At 47.0% G+C, this 16265-nt stretch overlaps 2 protein-coding genes across 3 annotated transcripts in view; both read right to left on the reverse strand.

The window, feature by feature from the left end:
• The window catches only part of WDR88 (WD repeat domain 88), a 39153-nt gene extending 33663 nt beyond the window's left edge, over window positions 1-5490 (reverse strand). Inside the window, exon 1 of the mRNA XM_060132130.1 lies at window positions 5176-5490. Coding sequence (XP_059988113.1) covers window positions 5176-5490 — 315 coding nt within the window. The remainder of the gene's footprint in view (window positions 1-5175) is intronic.
• Window positions 5491-6849: 1359 nt separating this feature from the next.
• GPATCH1 (G-patch domain containing 1) overlaps window positions 6850-16265 on the reverse strand; it is a 44072-nt gene continuing 34656 nt past the window's right edge. For both annotated transcript variants that reach the window (XM_060129945.1, XM_060129946.1), the window contains 4 exons: window positions 14449-14556; window positions 12380-12477; window positions 10791-10939; window positions 6850-7128 (listed from right to left, as the gene is read on the reverse strand). In XM_060129945.1, the coding sequence (XP_059985928.1) occupies window positions 7098-7128; window positions 10791-10939; window positions 12380-12477; window positions 14449-14556 (386 nt within the window). In that variant the 3' untranslated portion in view covers window positions 6850-7097. The remainder of the gene's footprint in view (window positions 7129-10790; window positions 10940-12379; window positions 12478-14448; window positions 14557-16265) is intronic.

A 16265-nucleotide genomic window follows, 5' to 3' on the forward strand; every position in this document is an offset into this window, starting at 1 on the left:
CTAAATGACACATGGGCCAAAGAAGAAATCTCAAGAGAAGTTTTAACGTATTTTGGGACTTCCCTGGTGGCACCAGTTGTTAAGAATCTGCCTGCCAATGCAGGGGGCACAGGTTCAAGCCCTGGTCCCGGAAGATCCCACATGCCATGGAGCAACTAAGCCCGTGCGCCACAACTACTGAGCCTGCGCTCTGCAACTACTGAAGCCCGCGCACCTAGAGCCTGGCTCTGCAACAAGAGAAGCCACCGCAATGAGAGAAGCCCGTGCACCGCAACGAAGATCCAATGCAGCCAAAAATAAATAAATAAAAATTTTAAAGTTTTAACATATTTTGAACTAGACAAAAATGAAAATACAACTTACCAAACTTTGTGGGATGCAGTGAAAGTAGTGCTTAAAGGGAAATTTATAGCATTGAATGCATACATGAAAAAAGAAGGAAAATCTAAAATCAATCATATAAACTTCCACCTTAAGAAAACAGAAAAAGAAGAGCAAATTAAATCCAAAAGAAGTAGGAGAAAAAAAATACTAGGAATTGCAGCATAACTCAGTGAAATTGGAAACAGGAAATCAATAGAGAAAATCAATTAATACAAAAGCTGACTCTTTAAAAAGATCAATAAAATTGATAAGCCTCTAGCCAGGCTAAGAAAAAAAGAGAGAGAACACAAATTACTAATATCAGCACAGGGGGTAGGGAGGTGTCCAGGATGTAGGGGTACTGCAAAGAAAAAAAATGTTGCCTGCTCTTCCAGTTCTACAAAGACCAAGCCATTAGCCACTGCAGTGGCCCACAGACAGTGCACCTGAGGGGAATTCAAGACAGAGAAAAACAGGAAGCATTCTGTGCTTTGGGTACACCAGCTCCTACATGGTTAAGACTTGTATTTAAGGAACATTTAAATGATCCCAGTTTTTCCATCTTCTTCCCATACACAGAAAAGCACTAAAATCATTAACTTGAGATGTCTGTTCTTTGTGATCAACAGTAAGCTTTCTATGCTTGACTGCATGTTTTTCCCAGCAAAATGTTCATATACCCTGGCTCCTCCCTTACCTCTCTGGAGCCGTCCCTCAGAGCTATCCGAGAGGTTGTCTCCCATGCTACAGTCTGCAGTAAGGTCCAGGAATAAAAGTGAACTGGTAACTTTACACTGTGCATTTTTCTTTAAGTTGACAGTGCTGGGAGGAGGGATCTGAGGCTCTGCCGCCAGTATGGGGGGACAAGGTTGGGGTGAGGCGAGTAAAGTCCGAGGTGCAGGGAGGAGAGGAGGCGGGGGTCTAGGGTAGGGGAGCGGTTTCGGGGTTGTGGGGAACACGGGGCTGTGGGAAGGCGGGAGTGAGACGGCCCTTCGGCTCTGGGTAGCTGGGAGAGGTGGGACAGGAACTGGGCCGCCAGCAGACGAGATGCGAGGCGCCAGGTCGGGGCTGGGCCGCCAGGGGGCGCAGGCAAACCGAGCCAGGCGGCGGGCGTGGGGCGGGTCAGGGGGCGGGGCCTGGCAGGCGCGGGGCGGGGGGCGTGTCAGGGGGCGGGGCCTGGACTGCAGGCTGCCAGCAGCCCAGGCCGATTGCGGGGCCCAGGACGAGACTCGGTCAGTGGTCTGCTCCAGGCTCCACCACCAAAGCCTGCGCCTTGGGGTCGAGACAGCCGACCCTCAGTTCCCTGCTCTGCAGCTGTCTCTGCCTCGAGGCAAAGCTCTCGGGGCTTCGTTCTTTTTCTCATCACAAAAACAGAACTTTGGTATGGGAAAACAACAAGAGCGGGGAAATCCCTCCACCCCCTTCCGGACCTTTCTGGGCAGAGTACTTTTGGAGTGCATTATGGAGAGGGCGCCCCAGGAGCCACGCAGAGAAGTTCCACACTCTTGTACTCTAGGTACATTGTCCGAGGCCCTAACAAAACTAGCATATAGAAGACAGTCCGATGTTTGTAAAAGCAAAAAATGTGAGCTCTTTTTTAGGTATATGTAGCGTCCCACAAATATGTTCTACAAATCTGCCTGCGCCTGCCTGGCCGGGCCTTGATCGCGGTGCCGCGGTGCAGCAGGAACGGGGGAGAAAAGACCCCAGACCAGGAGTGCGCTTGGCGGGCTCCTGCTCCCAGGGGCCAGGGTGGGAGATGGGGCAGCCACTGCACAGGCGGCACGCGATGCCAGGTTAGGGCCAGAGCCAGGTGAGCGCTGCTTTAGACCGAGGGCAGGGAGAGACACCCGCCCCCTCTGGGGGAGGGGGACAAAACGAGGACAACGGAGGCCGGACAGACGGGCTTGAACGTCAGCAAGTCAGATGGAAGAGGAGAGAGATGAGGTAGAGCCAAAATGGCTGGGAAGGTCATGGTCAGATCTCCCGACTTCCTCTTAAATGTGCCAGGGAGCCAAGGAGAGGTTTTGAGCCAATTATTTTTAAAATTTGTGACACATCCATGTGTGAATGTGCCTTGTTTAAAGGCCAAGAATGAAGAATTATCACTGAGAATGTTCTTTAGCAAACCATCTCAGATTGTTGGATGAAAGCACCTGGAACATTATTATTCTTGCATGGTGCACCTTCACTTCAAAAGATAATTTGTTCACATTTTCACTGAGCTAAACAACTGCATTAACCTTGCTGTATAAACACTTCCAAGGTGTACTGTTTTCAGTCACTGCTCCCCTGTTTATTCTAAACTGCTTTTTCTTACTCCAGTTCTTAATTCTGACTTTTTTGTTGTTTGCCACAGTATTCCCTTGAGTAACTTTTTCCTCAAAGAGAGGCATCCTTTCTGAGTTTTTGCAGCTCTGAAGAAAATGTCCTTTTGTTGGCTTTGTCAGGGACCGACAGTTTGGCCAGGCAGAGAATACTTTAGGTATACTTTTCTCTATATACTGGGCCTGTCGAATGGCTGTCTCGGCCAGTCCACCACAGAAAAGAATACTTTTATCCCAGAGCTTTACATAACTTCTCAACTTCTGTTAACCTAATGGATCATAAAAACCCCAGGCCAAAAAAAATCTTAAGCCACCTGAATGTGCATGCACCCAAGACTGGTTAAATCCATCAGGGGGCAGCCAGCCAATGGAATACTCGCCACAAAAAAAGAACAAGGAAGCTGTTTCCTTACTAATATGGAGAGACCTCGAGACTTCCCTGGTGGTCCAGTGGGTAGGACTCTGCGCTCCCAACGTAGGCGGCCTGGGTTCAGGTTCGATCCCTGGTCGGGGGAACTAGATCCCGCATGCCTACCACAACTAAGATCCTGCATGCCGCAACTAAAACCCCGTGCAGCCAAAATAAATAAATATATATATTTTTTAAATATGGAAAGATTTCTAAAATAAATTTTAAAAAAGTTTAAAAACTAGGTGCAGAAGAGGTCTAAGGTATGCTTCCATTTATGTAAAAAAACGGAGGGGTAAGAATATACATGTATGTGCTGGTATGTGCATAAAATATCTCTGTAAGGATGCAGAGGAAACTAGAAACATTTGTTGCCTCCATAGAGGGAAAGAGGGTAGTTGGGGGGGGTGCTAGGGAGACTCTTCTTAAAAATTTATTTTATTGAAGTATAGTTGATTTACAGTGTTAGTTTCTGGTGTACAGCAAAGTGATTCATTTCTATATATAATCCCAAATCCATCCCTCCCCCATCCTCCCTCCCCCTTGGCAACCACATAGAGGACACACTATGTCCGTGGGGAGACCCTTAATTGTAAAAACAAAAAATGCCCACAAACCTTTTTTATCTATTGAATTTGGATCTTGGGGGTATTCTATGGAGAACAGAAATAAAATACAACTCCTATGCTCTCCTTTAATTTTACTTAAAAATCTGAATAACTGTCACAAATAAAAGTAAGGAAAGCACTGGCACACACTGCTTTCTCTTCCAACAGACTTCCGCATGGAGACCCCAATGCACCCCTGTGGTGGCCTGGCCGAGACAGTCAGCCATTCGACAGGCCCAGTTGTGGACTCAGCTCTGAGGTCCTCTGACAGCTGGAGAAGCCTCCATCTCAGTCTGATCGCAGGCTTTTCCATCTGCATTGGAAAAGGGACAGCCTTGCTCCTATCCTTGCAGTGCAGGCATTCACCACGTGTAGGTTTTATTTCCCTCCAATCTTGCAGTGAACTTGACTATGTCTTTTCTTTTTTTTTTTTTTTTTTTGTGGTACGCGGGCCTCTCACTGCTGTGGCCTCTCCCGTTGCGGAGCACAGGCTCCGGACGCGCAGGCTCAGCGGCCATGGCTCACGCGCCCAGCCGTTCCGCGGCATGTAGGATCTTCCCGGATCGGGGCACGAACCCGCGTCCCCTGCATCGGCAGGCAGACTCTCAACCACTGCGCCACCAGGGAAGCCTTGACTATGTCTTTCCACATGAGCGCTCCAGTCTTTCTTCGGCCCAGGGACGTTTCACTGTTCCCTTCTGCATTTCTTTCCTCCTCCTGCCCCCTCCCCCCACCCCAATACCTCATACATTTACTGGCTCTTCTGCATCTCCCCTGCCTTCCTCTTCTCTTTTCTCTCATAATTATTGTTCCTTTATATTTTTTCTCTCCCACGAGCTTGTTTTCTAATTTTCTGTTCCAGTTCTCTGCTCTGATTTGAAAGCCTCCATGGAGGATCTTCGTTTGGAAATCCTCTTTTTCATCCCCAAGACTTCTCTCTGTTCACAGATTATTTCTTCTTCCCAGCCACCGGCCTTCTTTTCATCAATGCATTGTCTCTCAAATATCATTTAGAATACTAAGTAGTGTTTGGGGGGGTTTATTTCTGTATTCTTCTTCTTCTAAGTTTCCTGTTGCTTCTAGTGCTGTTTCATGGGTGACAGGGCTCCCTCACTGACCCCGGGCATGCACTTGGGAGTGTCACCATGGGGACATTTGGGAGGCTCAGCCGGAGCCCACAGGGTCTGGGTTGGGTAGGGTTCCCCTCCCCCAGGATGGTTTCCCTGGGCCACCCAGCTTCTCCTCCAGCTGCCCCCCGCCCCCCCCCCCCCCCCCCCCCCCCCGGCAGCCACTCTGCCCACTAGGTGTGCCTGGGGCAGGGGGTTGGGCCCAGGCCTAGCAAGCCAGGTGGCTCCCTCCCAGGCCTAGCAAGCCAGGTGGCTCCCTCCCAGGCCCCCTTGCCAGCTCTTGAGCTCTCTGCACCTGTTGGGAACAAGCCACACCCCCTCCCCTTGGGGGCGGTTCTGACCTTGGAGAGGGGTTCCTGGTCGCCCCAGAACGCTGCCTTCTCAGGCATCCAGTGCTTCTTCGGCGGTGGCAAGTCATTGCCCACGGCCAGGGGGTTAAGCGAGGACAGCAGCCGGCCCCGCCGCGCCTCCAAGAGCAAGAGCTTGAAGCGGCCGCAGGCCCTGACCAGGGCTACCCAGGGCAGCTTGCGGGGCCGATGCGCACTGTCGCGGATGTGGAGCGAGGACAGCTGCACGTTACTTCTCTGGAGCGCTGTCTTCCCGTCCTGGTCCAGGGCTTTTGCGGAGCTGGGGGCGCCCGGGGGCTGGGAGGCCATCTCGGAGCCCGGCCTGGCCACGAACGGTGGCGCCACGCGCCCGCGCCCCCACCTTGGGACCCACGCGCCCTTCTTGAGCCCGGAGATCTCGCTGCTTCCGCTCAACGCCCAATACGGTTAGCCACAGAAAAATGGCCAAATGTGTGAAACCGGCGGCCCCATCCTCGCGGCCTCGCTTAGGGTCTTCCTGGCTCCGCCTCCCGGAATGATCTGTGTCTTCTGCCTTTGAAGGGGCCTCCTGGCCAACCCACTTCACCGTCAACAACAGAGAAACGGTCCATAAATTACAGAATGTGCCCAGGATTAATTAAGATGCAGCTGTTAGGGGTAGGTACACAAAATATAGAAGCACGTGAGGGAAACACCTGTCATAATGCCAATGAAATACCAAAGAACAAAATGTCACCTCTTGGGACTCCCCTGGTGGTGCAGTGGTTTAGAATCCGCCTGCCAAAGCGGGGACACAGGTTCGATCCCTGGTCCCGGAAGATCCCACATGCCGCAGAGCAACTAAGCCAGTGCGCCACAACTACTGAGCCTGAGCTCTAGAGCCTGACGAGCCACAACTACTGAAGCCCGTGCACCTAGAGCCCGTGCTCCACAACAAGAGATGCCACCGCAATGAGAAGCCCGCGCATGGCAACGAAGAGTAGCCCCCACTCACCGCAACTAGGGAAAGCCCGCGCGCAGCAACGAAGACCCAACACAGCCAAAAATAGATTACTTAATTTTTTAAAAAACACTTAAAAAAAAAAAAGTCACGTCTTGTCCGGGGACAGACTCAATGCTAGAAAATGACTGCATGGAATTATAACAAAAGAGCAAGGGTTGTCAACCCTGGCAGGTAGAAGTAGAAATGATTTTCTTCCTTCTTTCTCCTTTTACAATTGTTCTGATTTTTCTACGATGTTACTTTGATAATAGAAAAAAACCTCTGCACTCTACTTTTTCTAAAGGTCTCATCTGGGCAGATGAGGCAGCCTCAGAGCAGGGACCCAGGGCTGCAGTGCAAAGACCTGGAGCTTGTGTGACCCAGGGTGTGGGCGCACTCTTCCACTCTTGGTCCCAGTGCTTTTCTCAGACACTTTGGTGGCATCTACCCCGAGAGGCTGAGGCCACCTGCCAGGATCCTGGTACTGTGCTGCCCACTTGGCTCCTGGCCACCAGCACCAACCACATGAGGGAGGAACCACACTCCCCAGGAAAATATGGGAAAGCGACCACCTCCCTCCCACACGGGTCCTTAAGTAAGTCAGGCTGTCCTTATCTGAACCTGGCTTTCTTCACAACAAAACCAGAGAAAAGCCTTTGCTTTTCATTTTTTTTTTAAAGTTTCAGGAAATGAAAAATCAAGAAAAAAACAGAAAAATTTCATTTTAATTAAACTGTACAGTCTGAGTTTTTTCCTCTGACACTAAAAGAAGTTAAAAATAGAAATTTAAGCAACCTTCCAAGGCAAGCTTTGAAATGTCAAGGTTTTAAAAAAAAATTATTTTACAGCAAAAATTTACAAATAAATACAATCTGTACAATCTATTAACTGAGTGACCAATGAACTTCCATCCTGGAGGAGATCTGGTACTGGGACAGGCCAGGGCAGAATTCAATTACTGCCTTCTTAGTGGAAGACGCTTCAGCCTAGAAAAGGAAATAAAAGAGAGAGAGAAGGAAAGTTAGATACAAACAGAAAAACCAGACAGTTCAGCAGGGGAGAAGAATGCCAGGCCTCTCCCTGAGCCAAAGTGGCACAAAATACAGAGGATGACCCACACCATGAAAGAAAGTACCGTTTAATCCGCACTCTTAAGATTCTGTTCCCCCCAAGACACACAGAGAGACTCACTCCTCCACATCTCATATTAAGACCCATTTATAAAAGCAAGTTCCAATCCTGGTTGCACACACCTATCTCCTGTATGACCTTTGGAAGGAACTAAAAAAACAAAAAACAAAACCATGTTTGCTCCAGGGCCAAAAGCTCCTGAGCCGTTAGTCTTAAATCTCAGCTTTGTGCACACAAGAATGTTCACGGCAGCTCTACTCATCAAGAAGAGCTGGGTCACAATGACTCCAGATTCGCGCTCTACAGCCCCTAAGTGGAAAACCAAATGCCCCCAACAACGGAACAGATGAATACTCTGCGGTGTATCCCATAAAGGAATACTCTATAGCAATGAGAACGAACCAGCTGCTGCTACACCAATACAGAGGAATCTCACAAGCCAGATGCAAGAGTTCATAGTGCATGGGTCCCTTAAATAAATGTGAAACACAGGCAAGAGTAATCAGCGGTGACAGCAGCCAGAGTGGTTACCTCTGGGGGGCGGGGGTGGGGATGCTAAGTGGGAGGGGCTTCTGGAGTGCTGGTTTATTCCTTGCTCTAGGTATGTTCAGGGAGTGAACATGCACGGAGCTGGGAACTTACAGTGTGAATGCACTAAAGAGTGTAATTAACTGTATGTTTCCACGTCTGTGAAATTCTAGAATGGGCAAAGCTAACTTACAGGGACAGCAGGAAGATCAGTGTCTCCTGGGGAGGGGATGGAGGGGGCAGACTGCAAGTCCATCCAGAACTAGGCTGTGCTGTCATTGAAGGAAAGCAGCAGGGGCGCTTGACAAGAGTGAGACCTCAGCCAGGCGCTGGGGATGCAAGTAAGACCCATGTGGTCGTGACCCTCAAAATGCCCCTTGCAGGAGCCAGATGCAGACAGGTAATACACAGAGTGGAGTGAGGCACAAAAGATGGAGGGGGGCCCCCTCCAGGCTCCCTGGGGAGAACCTAGGAAGCTTAGGGGTGAGGGGCTATGGAAACTATACCTTTAGCAACCACAAGAGTAATATTTAAATACATGTCACACCTCAGACGCTGCATTCCCTCTATCCCAGTCCCCCGCCTCAGAGATAAGTGCTCTCAGGGGTGTAAGAACCCCTCCAGCCCTTTTCTATGCAAGGATGTACATACGTGTGCATGCGGGGAAATCCAAAGGCCTGGTGACAACAGTACCAGGCATATACGCTGTTCTGCAGCTTCTGGTCTCTAAATGGTTAAGTTTTAGACGCAAGTCAGCACACAGCTACCTGCCCACATTTTCTGACTGCTGTGCTCAGCCCACCCCACTACACCCTCCCGATGGGCACTGAGGGGCTTCCACGTGTGCAAGCGCAAATGCCTCCCCACAGGAATGACTCATCACATGGCCCCAAACGGTCAAGGGTGAAAATATCAGGTGTTGGTGAGGGTCAGTGGGCCTCCCTGGGCCTTGCTTTCCCCGCCTGTGAGAGGAGGGGACACAAGTCACAGCCTTATGTGAGGATTAAACGAGCCCACACCCATGGTGTGCCTCACAGTGCCTGGCCCGTCCCTATCACCACTGGCACGTGCCATGAGGAAAGGGAAACGGGAATCAACACAGCCGCTTCAGGGGGCTCTGGATTAAACTGAAATGCTCATATCCGTATTGTTTCTGAACCATGAGAAGGTCCTGTCCATTCTAAAGAAATAAATGAAAAAGGACAAGGCAGCGGCACTTGTCTTTCCAGACGGCAAAATATACTATAAGGCCAGAGTAATTAAAAGAGGGCGGATGAAAAAATAGAAAACTGGGGCCTTCCCTGGTGGTGCAGTGGTTGAGAGTCCGCCTGCCGATGCAGGGGACACGGGTTCGTGCCCCGGTCTGGGAAGATCCCACATGCCGCGGAGCGGCTGGGCCCGTGAGCCATGGCCGCTGAGCCTGCGCGTCCGGAGCCTGTGCTCCGCAACGGGAGAGGCCGCGACAGTGAGAGGCCTGCGTACCGCAAAAAAAAAAAAATGGCTAAGAAACCAGAACAGAGAATCCAGGAACCGATCCACATGGGCACAGGCATTTAGAATCTGATCAAGCTACACCTCCCTTAACAGCCCAGAGCACCGGTGGGGCCGAGTGGCCAGGGCTTGCGCCTGCCGTGTCCCCCGTCACCCTGGGCCCACAACTGGACTTGCCCTACCTGGTCCCGTGCTGGCCGGGCAGGGCCACCCAGCTGCTCCGGCCCGGGGGCTGGAGGGGAAGGGAAGACAGCGACTTCCAGGCAGGACCATAACAACCTCCAAGACCATCCTCCAACCCGTTCCCCTCGGCTCCTCTGAGGGCCACATTCTAGAGCGGAACAAACTGGGATCCTGAGTAACTTTCTCAATTTAACTTATGCTCCACTGTGCTGTGCCAGTGGGTTGAGAGGGTTTCTTTTCATCGCAGCTCGCCTACTCACTCTCACTAATACAACCGGCCATCTATCTGGAGAAAGGTAAGTTGGATGCCTACCCTACTCTGTTCACACACACAAAAAAGGAAAATAAAACAGCTCAAATTGGTTAAACCAAAACAAAACTACAAAAGCATGAGAATAGTCTCTCTATATATATACAAAACCTTACATTAGGGAAGGCCTTAAAAAGACAAAATGTAAAACATACCAACAACACCACAAAAATTCGTAAAACTGAGTGTTCCCAAAACTAAAGTTTCTGTTCAACAAAGATTGTTAAAAGTCATATAACAGGTAACACTCTAAAACACAAAGGATTACTATCCAGAATTATTTTTAAATTCCTAAAAATCAGTAAAAACAGTACCTAAAAACCAGTATAAAAATCTAACAGAAAACAGAATATTGTGCAAAGGACAGGAGCACATTATTCACAAAAGAGCCCATGGCAAAGGCTGAGACACACAGGAAAGGCTGCTCAGCCTCATTACTGATTCAGGAAATGCAACAAAGATGACATGCCATTCTTCACCCATCAGGCTGGCAAACATCTCTGTGCTGTTTGTAACTGATATAATAACAAGGTGCTTTCATAATTTAAATGGATAGAGCCACTTGTGGAAACAATTTGGTGATATTTATTCCTTCTAAATGTTCATTCCCTCTAGATTTATGCTACATAAAGTTATATTATTTATATTAAAAACGTGCAACAAAATGCACATGTACCTGTGTGTGTGTGTGTGTGTGTGTGTGTGTGTGTGTGTGGCTGTGCAAAAAAGTCTTCAGAGTTACAAAGCAACAGATGACAGAGGTTACTGTGGAGAGAAGAGAGATTTGGGGAATTGGTCACGGGCCACCTCAAGCCTTATCTGTAAGATCTGAATTTTCACAATGACAATATATTTACGTATTACTTATGCAATTAAAAGTTAACTTTTTAAAAAACGAGTTAAAGCACAAATTTATCATTTCTGACATTTCCCTCTATGCAAACACAGCAAGGTTTCAACGAGCCTCTGAGGGTTTCTGAAAGCCTACTGTCTCCCGTCGCCTACCGTCTCAGCAGCTCCTGGGGTGACAGGTCTGCGGCCCCTTCTTCATCACTCTGGCTGTCACTGCTGTTCGTACTCTCGGAACTACTACTTTTCTCTGACTTTTTATTCTTTTGCTTGCCTTTGTGTTTGTGCTTCCGGTGTTTCTTTTTCTGAAATAAATAAATAAACAAATCAAGGAGAACAAATGGGTGTTTCCCTTCCTAATTCCACGCAGTGGCAGGCCAATGAGGCATTTGGTTGCTGGAGTCATTCAAAACCAAAAAACTTCACCTGGGGGAGCTTTAGCCTGGTGTGGGACAGACCAGGACACACAACTGGGCACACTCTCCACCGCGCATATGCTCACAGAATTGATCTTCTGGCGACAGACACAGCAGAACCAAGCAGGCACAGGAAGGACCCCATCATGACACTCAGCCCCCATCTCATCCAAGGTGACCCCATCCCCCCACCCCCCCGCCCGTGAACCTGCCTGCTCCATTTCTTTAGCCATATGTGACAAACCACATATCAGGATGGCAAGCTCCCTGGAAAAGCACAAAGAAGAAACTGGTAGAAGGTCAGAGAACAGCACATATGCCGGTGAGAAACACGTGAGTTTGGTTTTCAAATCTGTCGGCACCAGTTTCTTTCCTTTCACTCCAGGAGAACTTCTCTTACCTTCCATGCTCAAGAATCCTTTTTTCAGGTAGCCAAAAGAGGAATTGTTTGTAATCAATTCTACTACTACCCAGATCACTGTGGGTACCCAGCACTAACTAACATTAACTGAATTAAAAGCCTGTGCCATAACTCAAAAGAAGACACGGATATTGAGACAGCAGTGTCAACAGTGTTCTTTAAGTGTCCATCACTTCAAATGGCAAGCTACAGACCCAAATCTCTATTTGTAATGATGACAAAGTAGTTGAGAAATGTGCAAACTAATACCTTCCTTTAATATTGAATGATAATCAATATCAAATGTTTTTATTCATTATCTAAATATTTTATTAAAAACAATTGTTTTATTAAACACAGTAATTAACTATTCTGTTATTTAATACTCAGCCATTACTCTAAGATATTTAATTAATTTTTTTGGCCGAGCAACTTGCGGGATCTTAGTTCCCCGACCAGGGATTGAACCTGGCCCCCACAGTGAAAGCCCCGAGTCCTAACCACTGGACCGCCAGGGAATTCTCAACTCTAAGATATTTAAATGTCCTTTTTTCCTACTTTTTAATGTTCATGAATAAAAAAAAAATTTTAAGTAGAACTGAATAAATTAAGATATTCTGTCTAAAAGAAAAACAGGACTTCCCTGGCGGTCCAGTGGTTAGACTCCGTGCTTCATGGCAGGGGGCACGGGTTCGATCTCTGGTCAGGGAAGATCCCCGCATGACGTGCGATGTGGTCAAAGCAAAAGAAAAAAAAGTTTTTCTGAAAATCGAGGGTTTCCATTGACTATCAACATTTCTGTCAAGGTGTAGAGAGACCTGTGGCCTCCATCTTGACTGGCTTCATGGGTCACCCCTGGAGGCTGGTCTAGACGACAGAAGCAGGGGCGTCTGAGCCCACACACTGATCCTGGTACACCCAGAAGTTACCTTCTCTTTCTTCCGTCTGTGCTCTTTCTTGGTCTTGTGTTTTTCTTTGTTCTTTTTATGTTTCTCTTTGAGGGGTGCCTCAAGTTTCTGACGAGCATCTGAAACACGAATGTAATAAAGACATTACTTAGAGACTGTAGGGGAAGAGAAGGCTAAATTACTGAGTTAGGAGTCTGACGTAGACAGATGTTTACCATTAAGGCAGAACTCCTGCCCTGCCTCACTGATAAACAAGCAGATTAGCATATCACGTTGTAGATCTATATTTAGAAACTGCCAGAAACCTCAACCTAAGACCAGAGTGATCCAGTGGTGTCTGGCCACAGTCTTATCTGCCAGATGAAGATAAAGTCAGACCAGAATGCCTACCAGCCTTCTGTCATTTAACATCCTCAGGTAAACTCAGAGATAGACCAGAGTCTGAATCTGGCTCTGTCAGCAGGTCTGTGGTCTTTGGCATGTCGCTAAACCTCTCCAAGTCTGTTTTCCTGTCTGAAAAATGGGGAAAATAAGAATCCCTATCCTTCTGGGACACAGAGGGGATTAGATGGGACCGTGCCCATGAATCCATAGCCCAGAATCTGGTACATAATTGTCCGCCCCTGTGACACCGTCCACCCTTTACGAAAGCACATTTCATGTGAGTTTGTCTTATAAGCAGAAACACTAAAAAATTAGCACCAAAACAAAATAATGTACTTGATCATTAAAAATGAGTAAACATGGCAGAAACAGAGACATAGATGTAGAGAACAAACATATGGACACCAAGGGGGGAAAGTGGCAGGGGTGGTGGTGGTGGTGGTGGGTTGAATTGGGAGATTGGGACTGACATGTATACACTAATATGTATTAAATGGATAACTAATAAGAACCTGCTGTATAAAAAAATAAATAAAATTAAATTTAAAACAAAAATAAAAGACTAAACAAGTTGCATGCACTCCACTTCTCCACCTCCAAATTCTGACCAAAACGTTTTCATAGGTCATTAACTTCCAGGTCATCAAACCAGCAGAAAATTAACGATAGCAGAAACAGTGTAAGTCATTAAATCAACTTTTTTCTACCTAAAGAAAAATTCCGAGGTATTTCAGGAGTATGGTTTATTTCCTAAACCCAGTTAACCAATGCCTGCAATTTTCTAGTCCTACAGTTTGGTCAAATGTTTCCCAGGTTGACCTCCCCAAACTTTTTTTTTTTTTGATGCTAGTTTTGGGAAAATAGCCCATAGACCAAATTAAGTTATCAACTATTACAAGGTTATCAAGAACCATCTGGGAAATGGGCATAACTAACTTAGCTTTCAAGTGCCGACACTTATTTTAAACTAAAGATCTGAACAGTTACACAAATGAGAAATACATTCACCACAATTTTTCAAAACTTCACACGTTTGACTCCTCTCTGCTTTCATCTCTTTGAAGGCTGGGTTAATTAACCAAGCCACTATGCATATGTGGGCACTACAGGAAACTATAAAGTACATAATAGAATTTTACGTCATTTCTATATCTGGGCCCTATTATCAGATGTTTGTTAACTCAGCTTTCAAAGAGATGCCAACCAGTCTAAACATTTTAACATGAGATGTCAGTTTAAGCTGGCACTGAACAGAAGTTGTTAACAGATATTGGGGGAGGAGGATGAGCTGTACTTACTTCTGAAAGGATTAGTTTTATTTGCTGCATTAGCCAAAGTATAAAGAAGTCTCAGAATATCCTTCTCCCTACAATTCCTATCCCATCTTTGTGCCCTAGATTTTTACTTTTTTATCTCTATACGTGACAAAATTTGAGATACTTAGGGCCCTATCTGTTAAAAAGTTAAAAAAAAAAAAATTAAAGGACTCTAAGGCTGAAAAGCAACACCTATCATTTAGGCACAAGGTGGAAGCACTGATTTTCCAAACATGGCTGAGAACGGATAAACTAGAAACAAACATATATATTTGGTCAGCCTCATGCTGGATTACGTTGGCAGACAGAACAATGTGGTTAGAGTTGTCCTATCTTGGGGGAGACTCTGGCCCCAATGCAAACAGATGACATAAGGAGCTCTCGACTCACTGGGGCAGAAGACGGGAGGCAGCTGCGGGCCGAACTCTTCTCTTTCATCTATCTGTATCTTCTGAATCGGGAAGAAAGGTGCGGGCTCCTGGGGTGCTGGCTCACTAGCTGAAAAACACCAGGATATTAATTTTAGATACATGCCAAATATTAATGTGCTTGAGTCTTCAATAAATGTCTGTTTTTACCAGATAGCATGTGCTTTTCGTCAGCACCCCGCGTAACTAGCTCACGCCAGGTGCTGAGGACACAGCAGTGAACACACAGGCCCAACCTCTGACCTCCTGGACATTTGAGTTGGGATGTCGGTCACACAAGGGCACCTGCAAGCAGGTGCCCCAGGGGCTGTGCCACAGGGGTGGTGAGGGTACTTGTGGCACACACTCCACGTCACCTGAGACCTAAAAGGTTGAAACACCATCGGGACTTCCCTGGCAGTCCAGTGGTTATGACCCTGCACTTCCAGTGCAGGGGGCGTGGGTTCAATCCCTGGTCGGGGAACTAAGATCCCACATGCCACGTGGCATGGCCAAAAAACAAAAACAACAATGTGATTAAGCCAGCCAAGAGGACTAAATACAATATCGCAAAAACTGAAATAAATAAATAAAAATAAAAGGTAGAAACACAACCTCAAGGAAGGGCCATCTCAGGAGAATAAAGACTTACAAATAAACAGGATGTACGGCTTCGCTGGTGGTGCAGTGGTTAAGAATCCGCCTGCCAATGCAGGGGACACAGGTTCAAGTCCTGGTCTGGGAAGATCCCACATGCCACGGAGCAACTAAGCCTGTGTGTCACAACTACTGAGCCTGTGCTCTAGAGCCTGCGAGCCACAACTACTGAGCCCACGCACCACAACTAGTGAAGTCCGTGCGCCTAGAACCCGTGCTCAGCAACAAGAGAAGCCACCGCAATGAGAAGCCCACACACCACAACCAAGAGTAGCCCCCGCTCGCTGCAACTAGAGAAAGCCCGCGTGCAGCAACAAAGACCCAACGAAGCCAAAAATTAATTAATTAAAAAACAGGATGTAAGACTATGTCCCAGCTCAGAAGGCTTCATTTCACTCAAAATAAATCGTCAGAGGAGAAAAACTGAATATAAACAAATTATCGTGTTCACATTAATAATCTCGTTTTTTAAAAAGAGATGATTACGTTTTCAGAGAGAAGAGAGAAAGATGGGGAAAGTCCGGAAAAATATGCACCAAAGCATTAATGGTGGTTATCTCTGGGACGGGGGAATTCCCAGAGACTTAAGCTTTCTACATTTCTTTTCTTTTCTTTTTTTTTGGCTGTGTCAGGTCTAAGTTGTAGCATGTGGGATCTTCTGTTTTGGCATGCGGGCTTCTCTCTAGTTGTGGCACAGGCTCCAGAGTGCACAGGCTCAGTAGTTGCACCACTTGGGATCTCTAGTTGTGACGTGCAGGCGCAGTAGTTGAAGCGTACAGGCTTAGTTGCCGCGTGGCACGTGGGATCTTAGTTCCCCAACCAGGAATTGAACCTGCATCCCCTACATTAGAAGGCAGATTCTTAACCACTGGACCACCAGGGAAGTCCCTATATTTCTATATTTTTAAACTTTTCAAGTAATATATGACTCTGTAATAAAAAAATAAGTTGTTTTTTTCTCACAAAGAAAAAAATAGGCTGACATTTGCAATCACCTAAGAATAAACAATATTTTATATCTCTATGTAACTTTTTGGTTAAAGGCCCTCAAAAATTAAACCCAAGTCCACCACAGAAAGGGGCAGGCAGAACAATCTAAAACTGAGATGGGAAATTCTGTCCACCCACCCAAACATCTGAAAA

This window comes from Lagenorhynchus albirostris, chromosome 19, assembly GCF_949774975.1.
Source record: "Lagenorhynchus albirostris chromosome 19, mLagAlb1.1, whole genome shotgun sequence".
In the NCBI taxonomy this organism is placed as follows: Eukaryota; Metazoa; Chordata; class Mammalia; order Artiodactyla; family Delphinidae; genus Lagenorhynchus; species Lagenorhynchus albirostris.